The sequence below is a fragment of the Cebidichthys violaceus genome, unplaced genomic scaffold (assembly GCF_023349555.1).
Source record: "Cebidichthys violaceus isolate CVI_PGR_0920_01 unplaced genomic scaffold, fCebVio1.0.p SCAF_14, whole genome shotgun sequence".
NCBI classification, from domain to species: Eukaryota; Metazoa; Chordata; class Actinopteri; order Perciformes; family Stichaeidae; genus Cebidichthys; species Cebidichthys violaceus.
This window is the reverse complement of record NW_027176307.1, coordinates 6535941-6556927: the sequence shown is the minus strand read 5'-3', so window position 1 is coordinate 6556927 and position 20987 is coordinate 6535941. Positions and strand designations below refer to the sequence as shown.

Genomic DNA, 20987 nt, shown 5'->3' with positions numbered 1-20987 from the left:
CATGACTATGGTTGGCTTTGAGGCAGCCATCTTACTGTAAGGGCTCTGTTCTTGATCACACAAGACTGTGGGCAAAAGTCAGTTCGCCGTCTTTATTTTCTCCCTCCAGGCTTCAAGCTTTGGGACCACCGTACCAACTCGACTCCACTTGCGGTAGCTGCTGATGATAAAGTAGATGCAGATGCCTTGCAAGCAAACACAAGACTGTGTTCAATGGTAGCCTGTGTTGAATTAGATGAATCCCGGCCGAGGCTCTTTTTATGACTCATAAGCGGGCTGACACGGTCGTGCCATAGTGACTGATAGATTCATTTGGCATTATTAAGTCATGCCATTTAAAAGGGCAATTTTTCTCTGAGTGACATAGAGTTTGTATGTGTGTGTGTGTGTGTGTGTGTGTGTATGTACAGTCACACCAAATCACTTTACTGTAGTTGTTATTACACCACTGACGTAGAGCTTTATTTCATGTGGATGCTGTGCTAAGACCGGAGGGGGCTTTACTGTTTACACATCGTCTCCATCACCTCTCCTGTCTTTCCTTTTGTGTGTCTCTCTTTCTCTCAAATGCCACACCTCCCCCTCCCTCCCTCCCTCCCCCTCTCCCATATTTCCTATTTTCCCCATTGGTGTCTCCCCTGTCTCCATATGGAAATGACAGAGTAGACGAGATGGATCTGTATATTAAAGCCTAGCTGACATTAGAATTAGCATAATGTGTTGTGGCCTTAGGGCAGTACCTGCCATCTGCATTAGCCTGTAGACACACAGACACTAAAAATATCATACACACACACAGACAAAGAAAACCCTCATGCATAGACACAAACAGAGAGTTCACATGTTTTACAATTCATTTTACTCCCCAAACATGACAGCATTGTAAAGTATTACGTTGGTTCAAATGAATGAATAAAGTGTTTTTTATTTTTATTTTTATTTTACAATATTGATGGTGATTTTCTCTCTCCTGGTCCACAGATAAAGATGAGCCATCCAGCTACATCTGCACTACCTGTAAGCAGACCTTCACCAGCGCCTGGTTCCTGCTTCAGCATGCCCAGCACACTCATGGCATCCGCATCTACCTGGACCACCACCCAGTCAACTGCTCCCTCACTCCCCGCATGGCTCTGCCTCCACCCCCGTGCGCTAATGCCCTGCCCCGCTCCCCTCTCACCACGTTCCTTGGTGACACCAACAACCCATTCCACCTCCTCCGCATGGCTGCGCCCCTGCTCAGAGAACACCCCCCTCCACCGGGGTACATGGAGACCCGGCTGCCTGCAACGCCACCCTTTATCAGCCCTCCCCCACCCCCTAGACCCGCTCTAGAGCGGCTGGGCCCAGAGGAGATGGGGCTGCTGTCCCAGCACCCCAGTGCCTTTGAGAGGGTGATGCGGATGACCCCCATGGAGCCTCCTTCCATGGACTTCTCCCGACGTCTGAGAGAACTGGCAGGCAACACTACCAATAATGGGGGGCCCACACCTCCTCTCTCACCCAACCGTGTGCCACCAATGCATCGCTTGCTGAGTCCCACGCTTTTCCAGGCTGGTGCCAAGCCCCCGGCGTTTCTCACCTATGCCCCGCAGCCACCCACTCCTCAGGGGGGACATGGTTCTTCCAGCCCTCCTGACACCCAGGGTCAGAACCAGACCCCGGGGAAATCCAAATCCTGTGAGTTCTGTGGAAAGATTTTCAAGTTCCAGAGCAACCTTATAGTCCACAGACGCAGTCACACAGGAGAGAGGCCGTACAAGTGTCATCTATGTGACCATGCCTGTTCCCAGGCCAGCAAGCTTAAAAGGCACATGAAGACACATATGCACAACAAGTCTGGTTCCTTGAGTGGTTCCCCAGAACAGGGAAATAGAGAAGAGGGAGGTGAGGGTGAAGAAAAGAGTAGGGAGGGAAGTTCAAGAGGGATGGGGATAGACAATGAGGAGGATGAGGAAGAAGAGGAGGAAGAAGAAGAGGAGGAAGAGGAAGAAGAGGAAGAACTGCGGAATGGAAGTCGGCCAGATTCAAACTTAAGCGAAGACTCCCAGGAGTTCAGCCAGAATAGGACGAATGGCCCCAGACAGTGTCCGGGGGAGAAAACCCTGAGCGGGGATAGAGTAAGTGACAGTGGCGGAGTGGGCATCATGCACCCGTACAACCATCTGGACAATCACCTTAGACTTAACCCTAACAAGAGAGGCATGGAGAGACAGCCTAATGGAGATGATGGAGAGAGGGGTGAAGAAAGAGAGAATGAGAGGGAGCAGCACAGACAGCGAGATCAGCAGGTGGAGCAGAGGCCTGTAATGAACGGCAGGATCAGTATATCTGAAGCAGACTCCTTCCATGGGCTGTTCCAGCGTCGGCCCACCCCCATCACCAGCCCAAACCCCTCCAACAACAAGAGGATCAAAATAGAGAAAGAACAGCTGGAGCTTCCCCCGACCTTACCCCTCATCTCCCCGGAGAATGTCTACTCTCAGCTCCTGGCAGGCTACGCTGCTTCACGCCACTTCATCAGAGAACCCTTCTTGGGATTCACAGATTCCCGTCAGTCGCCGTTCGCCACCTCCTCCGAGCACTCCTCCTCAGAGACGGGAAGCCTGCGCTTCTCCACCCCACCGGGGGAGATAATGGAAGGAGGAAGCGCCTCTGGCCGCAGCGGCAGCAGCACTCCTCACCTCCTGCGGGGACCTGGACCCGGCAGGCCCCCGAGCTCTAAGGATAGGAGGAATGACACCTGCGAGTACTGTGGCAAGGTGTTCAAGAACTGCAGCAACCTGACGGTGCACCGACGCAGTCACACAGGCGAACGGCCCTACAAGTGCGACCTGTGCAGCTACGCCTGCGCCCAGAGCTCCAAGCTGACGCGCCACATGAAGACCCACGGGCAATTTGGGAAGGATGTGTACCGCTGCGACATCTGCCACATGCCCTTTAGCGTCTACAGCACGCTGGAGAAACACATGAAGAAATGGCATGGCGAACATTTGATGGCCAGTGAGGTTAAACTGGAGGAGGCGGAAAGAGGTTAAGCCAGCAGCCTACAGTGTACACAAGCAAACAATCACACACACATAAGCAAAAGCAGACACACACATGTACACACAAAATCCCTATAACCACTTCTTCAGCTAGGCGGCTTGGCTGGATAATCTCTCTCTCTTTAAAAAAATTGAGACTGATTGATGTTCATCTTTTTTTTTCTTGTCACAGAAACTGCCACCTGAGAATATAAACAAAGGGAAACTTTAATGAGAACTTGTCTGGAATGCACAATATGGTATTTCTTGGCAAACTGTCTGAGGATTTTATCAGTTAGGAATCCATGGAGCCTTTCTACTGTGCAATAATTTCTGTATTTATTGGATTTTTGTAATGATATTTGGCATGTGCAGGTACATCTTTGTGGGATTTCATATGGAGTTAGTTTTGAAATGTGCTAAAACTTTTTTCTTTCTAAAATGCGATAACTGGGAAGAAGTCACCATTAATACAAATTTTCTTTGTTTTCTCCTTTAAGGAAGCTTATTATCATGTCTGAGTAAAATTGTGCAAAGCAGTTGATTTTTAAAGTAAAAATAATTGTTTTTTATATTAACTGCAGCAGCGGACTACAATCCACTCCCTAATACAGGCCTAAAGCACTGAATGTCAGCCTGACAATAAAACGTTATGCTGGATTTCAAAAATCCATCATTATCTTAAAGACCTGATAAGTTACTTTGCATTTATTCAGGGTATTTGTCCTTGAAAATATTGGCATGTGAATAATTTCAAAATGCAGTTACTGTATTGCTGTCCTTGCTTGAGTCGGGACATAAATAAAGGTTGCACTTAATGGAGGTACCTTTAACTGATGCTCAGTACATTCCCAATGTAGGATTAAATACCATATTTAATGTGTTGAATAAGTTAAGACTACTTATGATTAATGTGAGAAGAACAGTCCTGTTTATGTTTTGTAAATATATTCTTTTTTTATATGTTAAAGTAGCCCCGACTGTACGTGAAAGACAGCCTAAAACTAAACAATCAGAAGACCAGCTGCTGGTATCTCTCACAGTATATGCTAAGTGTAACTACCATTCATTATTGCTTTATCAGACCCACCTGATTATCTCCCCCACTCCCCTCATCCTATATGTGCTTACTCAAAGGCAGTTTGTTAAACTAAAGCTACTTCAACAATTGTAACACTTTCTAAATCATTCTCCATCTCCCTCTTGTGTTTGCCATAGCCTCACTCTCTGACCCAGGTTGACTTCCCCTGTCCCCTTAGGATGCACAAAATGGTTCCAAATGCAATTCATATCATTATGTGTTAGCGTGTGTTCTTCTCTCTGCAGTGTGTTCTAAGCCTCTCTCTACGACGGTGTCTTTTTACAGTTCACTAGCTCAGATTCATGCATTAGAGCGGCTTTTAAAAGGAAGCCTGTTCATTCGCCTCACGAAATGATATGGGTTTAACTCCCAGTAACAGATTTTGAGACAGTGTACATGTTAGTGACTTTTGGGGATTACAGTTTTTATTTTCTGCAATGTTCATCCTGAAATGAATCTGTTGGAGAAAAAAAAAGGCTATTTTATGAACTATGATAATTTTGAGCACAGCTGCAAGGGGGATGGCCATGCGACCTTGAGTAGGGGCTATTCTTATGGTAAAAATGAAAGATTGAAACTAAGAAATGAAGAAGTGTGAGAAAAAAATGGAGGGGGAAAGAGCAAGACCTTGGCCAGGAAGGAGAGTCATTCAAATGAAATTGGAAGCATATGAAAAGTGTGTTTTGTTTTTTTACCCAAATGCACATCTACTGGCCACATCTTGTAACGGACCATCAGAGTGAGACAGAGCGAGCGTGAGAGGGAGGGAGACGGTAAAGCCACATGAAAGGAGATTGAGACTACATCTTTCATTTTAGTACTGCAATTCTCAATCATCCTCACTTGAAAGTTTGACCTGCTATTTCGGCCTATTGTCAGATTTTATCTGCACCATTTTTTTGATAGAAAAAAAAGGATTATCCTGTAGCTTGAATGCAAATTCCTCTCTTTTTAATTTTAAAAAGGAAATGATGTTGAGGCCACAGCAGTTCTCCATAAGCTAGTTCAACATATTAACAGCTAATTGACATAAGAAGTGAGATTGGCTGAAGAGCTGCTTTCCGCTTGCTTACACATGTTACGCTTACACCATGAGAGCAAAAATCACGTTCATAGACACGGTGTATCCATTCCAGTGAAACTAAGTTCAGCCAAAATGAGGCACACAACTATGAAAAATATATCACATCCAAACGATGAACAGTGGAACCCTGACAGAGATCCAAATCACACATGGACATTCAGGCTTACATGTTTACAGTGTTGAAGTATGCCATTAATAAAATACTCTGTGTAAGTGTTTAAATGATAATAAAGTATTGTTTTCGCCAATGTTCTTTCAAATGTTTTTGAATGCCATAGCAGTTTTGTATGATTATCATGGTGGAGGGATTTTATCTTCATGAATATGTTTCTGTATGATTACTTGTTCACTGTATGGGAAGACAATTTTTGAAATGTAATATTGCAGAATCATGCCAGATTATAATTTTTTTCTAACAAGAGTGGTGCCATTATTGACTTTTTTGTTTTGTTTTATTTAATTTTTCTTTTGAGATAATTTCCTGCTGTTGGTTTGGTGAAGCTATCCTCCATAGATGTAAAACAAAAAAAGATAAAAAACAGAATTACATGAATGAGGTGATCCTAAAGGAAGACCTTTGGGCAGGGGAATGCAATGCATTGAGCAGGAATCCTTTTCCAAATCAATTTTATGAGACATTCATGAACATTGACTTTTGTTTTTTGTTTTTCCTCATGGTTGGTTGAAGGTCTTGTGATGGCACTTACAACTGTAATTTTAAATACATTTTCATATTTCACTTTTCACAACTTTCACTTACACTCTTTGTACAAAACAGTTTTCTTGTTTGTTTGTTCTTTTTTTGGGGGGGGGGGGGGGGGGGGGGGGGGGGGGTGCATCATTGTGAAAAAAGTGATTTCAGAACAGTACACATCTGCTGTTTTGAACATATATGTATTTTTGTAATGTGTTGAAAAATCAATACAAGAAAGTCAACACTTCAATAAATGTTGCAATTGCTCTATGATTGAAGCAACTTTTCATTCTGATTATTTCATCCTTCTTTTCTTCTAGCATCGTGATTAATAGCGCACATCGGAACAGCTGTATAGGTACATAATAGGTTTAGTGTACAGCTACAACTACAATGCATAACTCTATTGTTGCTGCACCACCATTCTAACCCAGTCCTTGTAACTTACCTCATTTGTTAAGATTTTTTTTGTATCAACTTCTGTAAGGGGCTTTGTCAAAATAACATTGCAGAAAAAGCTGTTTATAGGACCATTCTGATGATTCTGATTCTGAGGTTGGCTTTAGGGTGTGGAACCTTGTATTACTGCCAACTAGTGGCGGAGCTACGCAGGATTTAAACCATCCAGATTATCCCGGGTCAGAGTGTAATGAAACACACAACATGCATTTATAAATAGGACACAGGGAAAAGTTTTTGCACTGAACATTTCCATTTATTGTTTGTAAGGAAAACAAATTGTTTGTCACCTGTTTCTCCTCTGCTGTGATGGACACAGAAGCATACAGGAGGGTGCCAATGGCTTATGTAAGGGCTGTTACCAGGGGAAGGCACCACATCTGGTCTAGATGGAGGGGTACTTTACCCGTCAATAAGAATCAGAATCAGAACCGTTTATTGCCAAGTATGTTACACATACAAGGAATTTGACTTGGTGAATGGTGCATAACAATAAACAATGAACACAGTGCAATAATTAAGAAATAATTTAAGAATAGAAAAACATTAAAATTGACAATAAAATGTGGTAAACAAATACACAGATAATGGTACTTTAAAACAAGTATATTACAAAAGTGGAAAGCGTATTTAAATATAGAAACATGGATGTGCAAGGGTAAATGTAACAGTAGGAAATTGTTCCGGGGATGTTAGAGTCAGAGGGGGTCCCGGGCTTTGTTGATGAACCCAACTGCAGAAGGGAAGAAACTGTTCTTGTGGCGTGAGGTCTTGGTCCTGATGGACCACAGCCTCCTGTCAGAGGGATCAAACTGTTTATGTCCAGGGTGAGAGCAATACTATTTCAATTGTTTTTGATTGAGGACTAGCCTAAAAATGTGTTTTAAAATGTTTTGTAATTTCATTGTAAATGGTTGAATATTTTGTTAAATCTCCTGTGGTATAATTGATTATCAGACACCAATCTATGTCTATTAGCAGGAGGAGGCAGGAGTTCATGACTACAGATCCAACTCACACAGTTTCTGGCAGAAAATAAAAACATAAATGGTGCACAAAACAAAAACGACATACCGTCGAGATAAGACCAGGAAAAGTAACTCTATTCAGGTTTCACCTCCAAAACATATCCCTTCCTGTCACTCAACTCAGCAGATGACCACCAACTGACACAACCAATCATCCCCAAAGAAGTCACAGTCCCTGAAAAAGACAACATAGACACCAGCCGAATCAAGAAAGCACCAGAAACCTACGTCATCTTGCTCTCCCTCCTCTTCACCACCTGCCCCACCACCGCTCACTTCACCTTGCCCAGGCAAAAAGCCACAGTCACAAAGATCCAAAACATCCTACGAGCTACAGACCCATCAGCCTCCTCAGCCACATCGGTAAACTGTCTCAACAGCATCCAAAACAAAGCAATAAAAATGGCATACAGACTGCCACAGTACATCAGTACCCATTACATCCAAAGTGTCCAGTCTCAAAACCATCCAAGAGAGAAACATCATCCTCACAGAGAAATACATACAGAAAGTCATTCAGCTAATCCAAGAGGGACATTGGGCAACTGGATAGCATATCAAGATCAAATTCCCATCACCCTCCATGATGTAATTTACAGTTTTTCTTGATTGCGTTGACCTGCTTAAAGAAACTGGGATCCACTCGGTTTTCATCGTCACTGTCTCAGCAGAGCACAAGACACCTCTTGCAAATGTGTTAACCCTTTCTCATTGGATTGACACATTTTCCCCACCCTTTTGCAGAACAGTTAACATGGATGTCATTCAAGCAGTCCAAACTCCATTGTTTTAGCTATGGTAACCAAAAAGAAACCATCTGTTCCTAACTATTAGAAACTACCTACATCAGTATGAAATCACTGAAGCACCTGTTTGACACTCCTTCACACAAATCTTCAATTAGCAATCAGTCTGCAGGCCTTAAAAGGTGCAGCGTCTGGGTTGTTCTTTGCCAACATGGATGGAAGAGGTCTAAGGCAGATGAGAGTGAGAGTAAGAGGTAGAGGGGTTCGAGGAAGAGGAGTCCGAGTGCAAGGTGGAGGTATAGTTGGAAGGGCTCAGGTTTCTGATGAAATTCGGGCAACTGTTATTGATCACGTTATCAATCATGGTCTTTCACTGAGAGAGGCTGGACAAAGAGTCCAACCTGTGCTAAACAGAAACACTGTTGCATCCATTGTCAGAATTTTTCGACAGGAAAACAGGTAATGTTGCTGTACAGTATATACAGAAATATCCTCAGTGATATACTTTATGTAATTATTTCCTCACTCCCATTACATGTATTCTTTGTAGAATGCAAAGGCTACCATTCTCTGGTGGTAGAGGGAGAACTTTTAGTGCTGAGCAGGAGGCAGCTGTTGTGAACATGGTTGTGACAAACAATGCCATAAGGCTGCGTGAAATCAGGGCAGCAGTGATCGCAGATCAGGGCATGTTTAGGAACATCAACAACGTGAGTGTGACCACCATTGACCGAATCCTAAGAAGGAACCATATGGCCATGAAGCAGCTCTATACAGTTCCATTTCAAAGGAACTCTGACGTTGTGAAGGAGGCCAGATGCCAATATGTGGAGGTAAGGAAACATTACTACAGTATACTGTAATGCCTTGTCATATCATGGAGTTAGAGTCAACTGGAGTCACTTTTCATTGTCATTTTGCCTTTTTTTACTTAGAGAATAATGGAGCTTGAAGCTGAGGGGCCACATCATGTCTTCATTTATGTTGATGAAGCCGGCTTCAATCTCTGTAAAGTGAGGAGACGTGGAAGGAACCTCATTGGGTACAGGGCCACTATCACAGTTCCAGGACAGAGGGGCGCCAACATAACCATGTGTGCTGCCATCTCCAATGATGGTGTCCTATGCCATATCCCCACTATTGGCCCATACAACACCGAGCGCCTCATAATATTCCTGAATGCACTTCATGACAGGCTGATCCCACCTGAGGAGAGAGGGCTGTTGAGGCCTGGCATGCCACTCTTCGTCATTATCTGGGACAATGTGGCGTTCCACCACTCTCACCTTGTCAATGAGTGGTTTGCAGTACACCCTCGAATGATGATGCAGTTCCTTCCAGCATATTCCCCATTTTTGAATCCCATAGAGGAGTTCTTCAGTGCTTGGAGGTGGAAGGTTTATGATCACCGTCCCTATGAGCAGATGCCCTTGCTGAATGCAATGACTGCTGCTGCCCAAGAAATAGGTGCAGAGGAATGTCAAGGTTGGATAAGGCATGCAAGAAGATTTTTCCCTCGGTGCATTGCAAGAGAGGATATTGAATGTGATGTGGATGAGGCCATGTGGCCCCATCGTCAAGACAGAAGAGACTATAGTGGCTTTTTCTTATACTTTACTGTAATAGATTTTATTTTGGTTTACATGTATTTTGTGTAATATTTAAAGTATTTCAGTTTTCAGCCACAGTTTGAAAAAAAGAATCAATGGAATCAATAAAATTTGCATCAAAGCATTTCTGATTCTGGATCCAATTCTTTGCAAGAAGGCAAATTTGACAACAAATGGCACTGGCATGAAAGCTACGTACAGTAATTGGCTACAATGACAAGCAATGGTGCACTGATTCGTACTGAGTGCTGTATTTTGTATTTTGTTGTCCACTGTGTAATGGTTGATTGGAAGAGCTCATACACTTGTTTGCAAGTTGTGTTGTTTGAAGGCAAAATTTGCTTTTGTTGCATATTTTAAATGTTTTGGCACGGTTAGAGCCTTTTGCAAACAAAATGTGTCATTTCGACCATGAGTGCCACTGTTTCGGCCTGTGTGTTAACTGTTTTGAAAATGTGGAGTTTGAGTTGACTGCTGCATCAAAGCAATCAAGAAAAACTGTAACTCAATTTAGATTCCACACAACTCATAATAAAGCCCTGAGCTATATTTCATGCTCACAACCTTAACTAATTAACTAACTCACTCACACTCACTCACTCGCTTTAAAACAGAGACTAGCCAGTGTGGAGAGCTGCAAGGGCCCAAGTGTTAGAGAGGCATTGCCAGTGCAGAGCTATTTTAGTCTTTTTTAAAATGTATTTTTATATTTTTTTGCAAGTATTGTTTTTGTTGACATGTTATTTTTGCCAGGCCTTGACTTTACATATTGCCACTCGGGACTGTTGGTTTCCATTTGTAAATAAAGACACCTGGACTGCCTAACTGGGTGTTCCTGTCAATTTGTGTGCCCTAGCCACTCAGGCTAGCGTACAGGTACAACAAATGGTTTTGGTCTCTACAGCTAATTTCCCCATTCATGACAACTGGTATTTTTATACAGCTAGCCGATAAATAATATCTAAATTAGACTAAAGTTATGCATGATGGAGGGCGTGGCTTTACGTGGCAAGTGTGTGCCGTACCAGGTGGCTAGCTGCAGCGGTCTGCTCTGCCGGGTCACCGGACTGCCTCAGCTACACCAACAATCCACCTATAAAAAATATTTTTTAATTAGGCTGTTATGTAAGTTAGGCTGTGTCGCACTGTGGTGAAGGATGCCTTGTGCAATGGTATCAGAATCCGAGGGCCGTGACAAAATGTTGGTATTTGACGGCCTGGGAATGAGACTGGGCTGTGTTTCCCAACAAAAGTTGACTTGGGGCTTGCATGTGTTGTTTGTTTTTGCAGAGAGTGGAGTTTTGGCATCAACCATACAGGCACAATCAAACTTGCTGGCCAAACACCCGCCTCACAGTGAGGTGAAAGCCAATGATGTGTCAGAAATCTTTGGGTGGCATCTGGTGTGACGAATCAGATTATAGGCCCAGCCACCACTTTACACGCACATGGATTGGAGCAGAGAAGAAATTAGCAGTAAAGTTGTCAAGTGGTATAATTAGATGCTGCATCTCCTCAAGACCATAAAGTGTCTCATGTGCTTACCGACCCTGGTCAGGTAGGTGAAACAGGAAAGTTATCTTTCTATGTTTTCCATAAGATCAACATTGAAGGCTGTGGGCATGTTCATAATTGTCATGGGATGCAACCTTGGTTTGGTCTGTTTAATAAAGTAACCATTGCCTCTTCACTGTGCGCTCATGACTGAAACAGTGGCCTCTGTTCATGTAACACTACAACATATCACGTCACATGATCAAATAGAGACTCAACGTTGGACAACATCAACATAAATATTAACCAGCAATAACCATTGCAAAGAAAATAATGTATTCATTTAATTGCATAGTGTTTTTTCATAGTTTATTCATAGTTTTTATAGTTTATGTAAGCATATAATTTTGTTATATATTGCTACTAACTATTTTACCAAAATAAAAAAGTAAACCATGATGAATATAGGTTTGCATTTTTGAGAGAAAATATAGTAAATGGCAACACTTTAAATTCACGATAGTTTTATGTGAGCATTACGTGACATTAAATGACATTCTGATTCACTGGGTCAGGTCTGTTTTCTGATTAGGGCAGTTGTTTCTCTATGGGTGCCACATCGCAACTGCACTACCTGCACTGTTCATATTTATGCTCCTAAACTAAAAAAGGACAATAATAATAATACAAATTGTTGAAAATGGAACGATTATACTGTTGAATTTATTAAATTGAAGCAGTCCCCAAATATTTGACTCAAGGGTAGCTTAACCACGTCAAAAGAGATGCTACCAGCATAGGTTTTCACCTAGTGTTGTTCAGTTATAAGAGGCAATGCAATGCAAACTGCAATGGCTGTTGGAGTGTGATGTCTAAAGGTCTGTGAGTTGATATTTTAGGGTTGAAATTCAAGAAATACCTATCATGTTGTCAGTGAGGAATCTTGCTAGCTTGCAGTTAACAATCTTGGGGCAAGACAGAACACAGGGATGGTAGGTACTAAATCTTGATCAGAATCTGACTAATGTTTCACATTGTGCTACTATACCAGTGCATCGATTAAAAAAAGACACCTTCCAAAGTGTTACTTCAGAGAAGACTGCTAGTACAACCTCCTTGTTCTTAGATAACAATACAAATGAGAGTGAGACTCACAGCTTTTATTTCTGAAGGTAGCTGTTGACAGCCTCATGCTTCATAAATGAGTCCTGGCATGAGTGTGGGGACCCATCAGGTATTTCTTGATATCAGGCCAACGGCAGTCAAGCCTGTCCTCGCTTGAGCCTCCAGGCCATTGGATGGCATAACAGAAAAAGTGCATGCATTGATATGTGTGTGTGTGTGTGTGTGTGTGTGTGTGTGTGTGTGTGTGTGTGTGTGTGTGTGTGTGTGTGTGTGTGTGTGTGTGTGTGTGTGTGTGTGTGTGTGCGTATGTCCTAGCTTAAAGAGAAAACAGTAGAAGAGGGAAGAAACATAATGGAGTGGAGATAGTGGAGTGAAGAAAAGAAAGAAAGCTTGTGAAGGGCGGGTTTGTGTGAGAAAGTCAAATCAGGAGAAATTCTGACTCATGCCACACACAACGACCCATGACTCAGTGTCTCAGTGTAACAACATTATGCATGGTTCAATGTGAAAATATAATTAATACGTCAACATATGCTGAAAATAATGAAATTTCTTACATAAATTATGATTGGAGGCATTGGTGTTTGCAGGAGGGTTCTGACTTTTCCCAACAGTGTGTGTGTGTGTGTGTGTGTGTGTGTGTGTGTGTGTGTGTGTGTGTGTGTGTGTGTGTGCCTGAAGATGACATCTGGGTGCCATGTTAATGATTCTGGTCTTCTGGTCAGCAGAAATGTGCATGCTGCCAAGATTTCACATTCCCACAGCTCTTATCCTAGCAATGGCACAACATTGACATAACAATTGCAATAGCATGACTTTCTGCAAACGGTTAGTAGTTGCAGATGCTTTGAATGATTTCAAAAAAGGTTAAAAAAAAAAAATGGATTCAATCTATGTCATGTGAACTTGTTTCTCTCTTTTCATATACTGTATATATTTAAAACACATAAAGGGACAGTTTTTGTATGGCATTACACTTATTTTTTCAGATTGAAATGATGTAGAACAACGTTGTGTATTTGGCTTTCAAAATTGCAAATCATATCACAACCTCAAGGATCTTATTATAAAACAGTTTCTATATTTTGGCAAAACCTTACGCTCATACTGAACTGTGTATTTTTTTTATAAGGGCTGCTTTCCTTATAATTAGAGGCCAAACAAATGTGTGCTCACAGACCCATTCCGGCAACTTATCTGCCACCAACCCATCTTGCACAGTTCACATGTGACATGAGGTTAAAAAACTCTCTTTTAAGTTTGTTTAGGAGAAGTCCCCCGCCTCTGTGCCCAGCTCCATGGGAGAAATGTGGCCTTGAGCACCAGTGGTGAGGATGTGCTGTATCCTCTTCACCAGAACGCACTGGGCAGAGGCCCTAAAGTCACAGACAGAGCGTCGCGGAGCGGGAGATGGGAAATCAGGGTTTGGAGTAAAACCACGTCCTCGGAGAACAGGGTGTCAGCAGGGACTGCGGTTCGTGTCCTGGGCCACACAGAACCACAAGGCCACCGCAGAGACCTGACTTTCCGCTGGATCACAGGGATCAGACCCCACTGGCCTCTCTGTGGATATCCAGTTACTAATCTACTGGCCCTGACCAGTACCCAGTCAAATGGTGCTGCCCGCCCAGCAGGCAGACTGGGCTTCGCCCTGCGACACAGTAAATTCAGCCCAGCTGACTGCTCTTGGGAAAAAGGGGAAAAAGAAGGGAGGAAAGGACGGGGGGCAGAGTAGGGAGAGCAATTTAGAAGGGTGGTAAGGAGACAGAGAGCAGTGTGGTCGAGCGTGGTCACTCAACAGCTGAGGCTTGGGAAGATTCTCTCTTCTGGGAGAATCTGACCCAAACGAACAAAGGCTTTGTGGTCATGTCGAGCGTGTAACTAAAGGACAGGGGAAACAGACTTTTTCAGAGGGAGGAAAACCACTAAAGCCACTCGGTGGGAGGTTTTGGCCATTTAAGGCGCAATCATGTCGTCAAGTATCAGAACGGCACTCATCTCAAAACACATATGACAACTCATGGTTGGTATAATTGCCTCCCTTATATTCAGAAAATTCCTTAACTAGGAAAACTGCAATCTTTCTTTTACTCACATTCACTTAATTATGGCTATTATAATTCTGTATGTAGCTCATATTATTATATCTTTCTCTTTCTCGGTCAGTGGGGTTATGACAGGGGGTACACATAAAACAGTATTATAAGATTGTATTGTAACATGACTTAAAGAAAGAAACAAAGGAATTTCACAATTAGACTGACAATTGGTTCCCTTAAAACTCTTCCTAATGATAAGATGGATGAGTGAATGGACATGATTGTGAAGACATCTGATGTGATTGATCCACTTTAACACTGATTTGCCTTCAACTGATCTTGTTTTTATCAGTAAAACAACTCACTGGGTTCCTCCTGAAGCCCTCCTGAACACTGTCCGTCACTTCACCATGGAGATGTAGTCAAGCATAACATTTATTTATCTTTGCGCTCCAGACACACCCTCTCTGTCTGTGTATTTAATGACGGCTGCTTTCAGTCTCTTCATCACTTGCTTTGACTGTCATAACCTCACGCGTATCTATTTCAATTTCTTAGTTCTTTGTTCTCTGTTTCCTTTCCCTAGCCTGCTTCTACTTGATTGATTCCTTCCAGATAAACTTTCTCTTTCTCTCCTTTTCACCCTCCCTCCGTCCTTTTTTTTCCAGAAACAAACTCTTTTCTCTCTTTTACCCTCTCTCCCACTGTCAGCGTAATTCCATTGGTGTCAGACCTCCCAGAGGGGCCCAGACACAGGTAGCTACCACGGTGGGGAAGCTTCTTTGCTGTCGGCTTCCTGACGCCCAACCTGCCCCCCCAGCACACGCTCACACACATGCACACCTTGCCTCAGGGGGGTCAGTGTCATTGTTGGCATTGGGTACATGCTCGTCGTGGTGCAATATTAAATCTTCTCATTTGATTTGGACTGTAATTATGTCGTAAAAACAAACTGGCTGTGAAGCCGTAGCCCGCCAGTGTGATCTACTTTCATCAAGTGCAGACTGGCTTAATTATAGTGCGCGCCATACACCCATCTTTCACTGGGCAGCTTTTCCTGCTGCTTCTTTAAGCCATCACATTCTTTTATTGTGCGTTAATCACAAGGCAATTGGACCGTTTGCAATGGCTGGGGGTATATTTTAACACTGGTCTGTACACATCCTGCGAATTGTGAAAAAAAAGTCAAGCGTTAAGCAGTTGTACATGGTAATGGAATCTGATGCCTCCTCTATTTCTGCCGTGTACTTAATATGGTTTTCATACCACAAAGGTATTCAAATGTGAGGAATCTCTGCTGAGAAAACAGGATTTGCAGTTCTTTGTGCACCTTAAATTGAGTGTGTGAGGTTAGACAGATAAATGAGTAAATTTAATAAATTATCAAATCTCATCAAAGGAAATCACACTGATGTGAACGACTGTAAATAAAACTTAGATTGTTTCCCCATGGGATTTTATTTCAGTTTCATTATCTTAAGATGGAGCCATAAAGCACTTGAAGAAATAACACTCAAGCTCAAAAATCTATGAATTTTATGAGCAAATTATTTACTCATATCACTGCTTTTTATCTGTTTTTTTACATGCAGACATCTGAAATACATGTTTGTTTAGGCCTGCATGTGCCACATGGTTAAGTCAAACCAGATTCCACCTTCACATCAACTCGCACAGGAGGACGCCAGATGCCAAATTGCAACATATGGCAATATGTACATTCATTTTTTTTGCTGCGCTTCATGCAATATGTTTTAGAGCACTGCTCGAATCATGCAAACGATTAAATAATTTGCTCTGTGTATTATGTGTCTCACACTGATCTCCCGTTTATCTGATTTCAGTTAAATTGTTTATGATTGTAATGAAGTCAGTTACTTGTAACTAGGATTTGTGGCAGATAAATAAATTAAAAACAGTCACTCAGGAAAGTCACAAACAAACAATTGACAAAATCAAAAATCTATAAGTATTAATTTTCTCAGAATAAAAACCAGGCTACAATTATAATCTTGATGTCATTGCGTACTGGCTAGAAATAAGAGAACACAGCAAGGGTTGATGTCAGAGATGAGTGTGTGAGGGAGGGATAAAGGATGGAGCAGTCTGGGGACTGACCCCTTTATGTCTTAATAGTTGAGCTGAAAAAGAGGGGAGACTATGAAGGCTGAAGGGTCACCGAGGGAGAACTCCCTCGTTTTTGTCCCTCTCCACCAGCCTTTCATGATGGGTTGTGACAGGTGTGTGAAGTGGGCACCTTAGCAGAGGTAATTGCCATTTCTCTCCTGTGGGTCATTGTCCGTCCCTTTGCCTGAAAAGACTTCGTAATTCTCTTGTTCTCTCAGGAATAAATTGAATACAATTCCAAAATATTCGGAGTGCATCCATTATCAGTGTAATGCACTGTACATAAACACACCCTGCTGATGCTGCTGTTCTTTAGCTGAAACAGGCTGCTGTGGCTTCACTGCAGAAACCATAATGGTACCACTGAGGAGTCATAAAGGTGATTAAACGATCAATGGAGACTCTTTGAGGTTATTTGTTATATGAATTAGGATGCCCACTTTCCATTTATGACACCAGACAATGTCACCGTAACCAATTAGGTATTGATTCACCCTTGTTTGAGACACAGCTAAAACCAAACCACAGATCACTGACTGCCCTAAGACATTTGGATGCGTTTATGAATGTCTTTTTAATTCACAAATTTTTGGTAACATGGTATGTTGGAGCATGGCACAACATTTGTGAACACAAGGTCACCATCAAGTGGCAGAGCTGGCTATTTAACATTAGTTTGCTAATCCCCCCCATGTTTTCATGCCAACATTTCACTGGTTACAGAAAATGAGCGGTCATCATGCTAGTGGTCAGCGTCAGTGCTGGGTCCCTGCTGGAGACTACAGCCGCGAGGAGATTGGACGGCCTCTCTGTAGCTGGAGCCTCTAGGGTTTGCGCTAGCTCAATTTGAGTTGCTACAGCTGTGAGGATCCGTCTCCGATGCTGGCACCCATCTTCTCCCAGCAAAGCAGTGTTCCAGCGAGGGATCGGGATGCAGTTTTTGTCTCATTAGTGGTCTCATAAACAGTAAATTCAAATCAAATTCAGTGCCAGATAGCATATTGCAATTTTCCAAGCTACCATAGTTAGCTGTCATCAGCTTTAGCTGTCATATTTGTTGACGTTGCGTCTTTCGTCATTTGGAAGTGGGCGTGGTTTCATCTCTTAGCCCCTTGATCACTTTTGGGATATTTTTTTAATTTATGCAGGGAAAAAAAACCAAGTTCCCAAGTTTTACAAATATCTTGGTTGCTGCGAAGTACTAAACAGTACCTTCCGTGGGCTTTCCTGACGGTGTGGTCCTAACTGGCATGGCTGTTAGTAAGTACCTTGGACACCAACTCGTCTGGGCTGGTCGTCGGTGCACCACTAATTACAGACCATAATTAGTGCTTTTAATACTCCGCTTTACAGGTTGGCTAAGCCTCTTGACAGTCTAAGGTTGTAAAGTGGCGATGGTCTCAACCTCCTGAGTGCTGGGATGGTTGTCCCCTCATGAATGACTGGAGAATACTGGTAAGTCAGGAACAAGTAGTCATAAGGGTTAGGATACTCAACCCAACGTCTGACCAAGCCTGATGTCTGAGGTTCGCTGTTAAAGCCGTGCCCACCCACAGCTTGGACACATGGAGGTGGGGGCTGTAAGCCTTGCTCTTTTGTCTCAGATTCATAGTTCCCTTCCTCACAGCTTTTATGCACTTGGGAAAACTCACCTGCCAGGTACTCTGGGAAAAACGGCCAGGCTGCTAGGACCAAGTGGTTCTGGGGCACTGGAGGTAAACCACTGAGTGCTCTTGTGGAAGTTCCCCAATTGGAAAAGACATTTTGGAGGAACAGGAAATGCCTAGGAGCAGAAGTTAAAGATGTTCAGAAGAATACAAGGCAAATAATTTAACAGCAAGGTTTCTTAGCTAAACATGCACTACCTACAGCAATTAAAAAATTAAGAAGGGTCTGAAAGCTAAAGTGGACCTAATTCAGTAATCTAACAATAGCATCAGTTATCTTTGGTAGAGGCAGGCTGAAGAGAAGTTGAGGGTGTTGGGCCTGCAGAAGAGCTACTTGCATATCTGGAATAATACAGGTGCAACAAACAAATCTGAGCTGTAAGAAGCTGCTCCTCTCTGAACACTGGACTGAGAGTAGCTAAGAGCACTTTTAGAGGTAGCCCCAGAACCAGATGCTGCAGGGGCAAATCCACCAGAAGGCACCATCCAGTTAGAGCTAGCAGAAGCATGGCTAGCAGCTAGGTAGTAAGAGATAATTAGGAGAAGCTCTGACACATCTTTTAAAATGTGGACAAAAAGGAAACTTTACCTGACTATCAGAAATCAATCAATACAGCACAAAGAAATGGTTGCTTACTCTGAAGAGAACCAAACAGTCATTATGGTGAATGAGCAGCTCAAGTGCTACAATCATCCTGTGGAAGGTTTATAAATGTTGCAGGTGACCTGCACTGACCAATCAGAACAGTTAACGATACACAGCTGCTAGCGAATGAATGCTGATGAAGGTATGTCCCTCATGCGGAAACTTGTGAGTGAGTGTATTTTTTTTTGTATTCTTTGTTGTTCTTTTCCGTGAGTGAATTTCACACAAATTTCTGTATTTCTGAACAGTTAGAAATTATTCACTTTTTGTCAAATGTCGTAATACCTGACCACACTGTAATATAGTTATCAAGGTAAGTCATTTCATAACGTATTTTTCTACATTTTTCATGTAATTGTTTAGTAGTTCATTTTCAAGTTTTTTACAAAATAAATGACAGCACTTTATTGAAATGTTAAAACATAAGGAAAGATGTAATAATCTGGCACAGTGAAGAAGCCAAGATGCCTATTGTGTTGCTCCTCAAGAAGAGTGATCTCAGAAACATTTAACTACAAACAAACATGATCAAATCATCAGTGCAAAATGAAACTACAGTTATTTGTCACGTTATCATACAAAGCAGAAAACTTTGAACCAACCCATGACCTGAAGAATATATCCTAAGGAGAATGAAATCTAAATGGGTTTGATTGTGGCACATCCCTTCATTAACATCTTACCCCTCTATACCCAGCTTGAGACTGTGCCAAATGTGCCATGGTTCTGCATTGTGACAATTTCCGGCACTTCAGATGTGTATTTCCTGGCTTTCTAATCAGAATGCTATTTTGAATCTCAAAAGGGGCTCCATTCAGCCCAACATTAACAGCCCTCGTCTGTGATAATGTGGAGGCTTCGGGCCATAGGCCACCAGCTGCATCCACTTGTCAGTCTTTGGTACAGATGCCCTGTCTGTCTGCTGTGGAGAATGAACTCATGGACTAAAAGGCACTTATTGTGGAAAATTATTTTATGTACTTATTTTAATGTGCCTCATCCAATTCCTTAACATGGTTTGATTATATCTGCTCACAGCCATTTCAAATTTTAAATGATTTAAATGGAACGCTCCTGTCCCTTTTGTAATTTATGTCTTTGAGTGGCCAGTGGAGACCGAATGTATCAAACCAGAATACTCTCAGGCAATTTATCCAAATCTGCTGGATTTTCTGTGCATCATATTAGTTTCTCATACAAATCAAATGACGAGAACTCAATTATGATGGATCAATAATTCAGCATTCTCAATTATGCTTTAATTGTAAGAAGCAATATCATCCAATCTTATTGTGTGGATAGGTGTTGTTGCTCTGCAGAGCTTTAGCTGATTGTTTATATGAGATTAGTGCTGTGTATCAAGGAAAAGATCAGGCAATGTCACAGAGCCTCGGATAGCCAGCAAGTGACTCGTGCATAGACATACTCACACACACACTCAGATACTCCCAAATACACACACTCTTAATGACACAAACACGTAACATAAAGCCAAATGCTGCCACTAAAATTTGCATGGTGCTCAGTAATGCATTAGTGAACATCACTTGGCAATCTGTTCATACGGGCTTAATTGGATTTTAATACCGCCTCTGATCTTGTTTTCTAATTAACGGCGGTGGCTGGCAACCAAGCAGAACCATGCACCCAGCAACACCTTTGATCCCGGCCATATGGAGTTCCTCCAAGCACGCAGGGGATGTAAAAATCCCTCACCTAGACGTGGGCGAACAACAGGCCACCGAATCAAAATGGATAGGGTGAGGAAAATGAAGGAGGGTGGAGAATGGAGGAGTGTGGCAAGGGGTGTTGGGGGGGGGGGCAGTGGCATGTGTCATCCACACATCCCGGCGGCTTTGTTATTGATTAATTTCTCCTCCGATCAGTTGTGATCATAGATACATAAAACATGAGAGGGGACCGTATGCCTGTACACCTTATCATCCTTGCTGCCTTTCCACACCCTTTGCTTGCTACGTGGAAACGTCAATAGCTTTTCTAATCTGTTTACTTCTCCCCTTGTGGCCACTACTTTATATATTTGATGAAGGGCTGCCAAAAATGTGTCCTTTTCTACCCTTGCTTTTCCTGTTTTGGCAGACAGAGTGTGCGTATTAAACTTTACATCTGCATAGTCACCCTGGCTCTCTCGCAGTTATTT

The 20987-nt window shown here is 42.5% G+C and overlaps 1 protein-coding gene across 2 annotated transcripts in view; it reads left to right on the top strand.

Annotated features, from left to right (window-relative positions):
- Positions 1-5999, top strand: part of bcl11bb (BCL11 transcription factor B b) — a 29476-nt gene extending 23477 nt beyond the window's left edge. For both annotated transcript variants that reach the window (XM_068708624.1, XM_068708623.1), the window contains one exon: positions 982-5999. In XM_068708624.1, the coding sequence (XP_068564725.1) occupies positions 982-3038 (2057 nt within the window). In that variant the 3' untranslated portion in view covers positions 3039-5999. The remainder of the gene's footprint in view (positions 1-981) is intronic.
- Positions 6000-20987: the final 14988 nt, after the last annotated feature.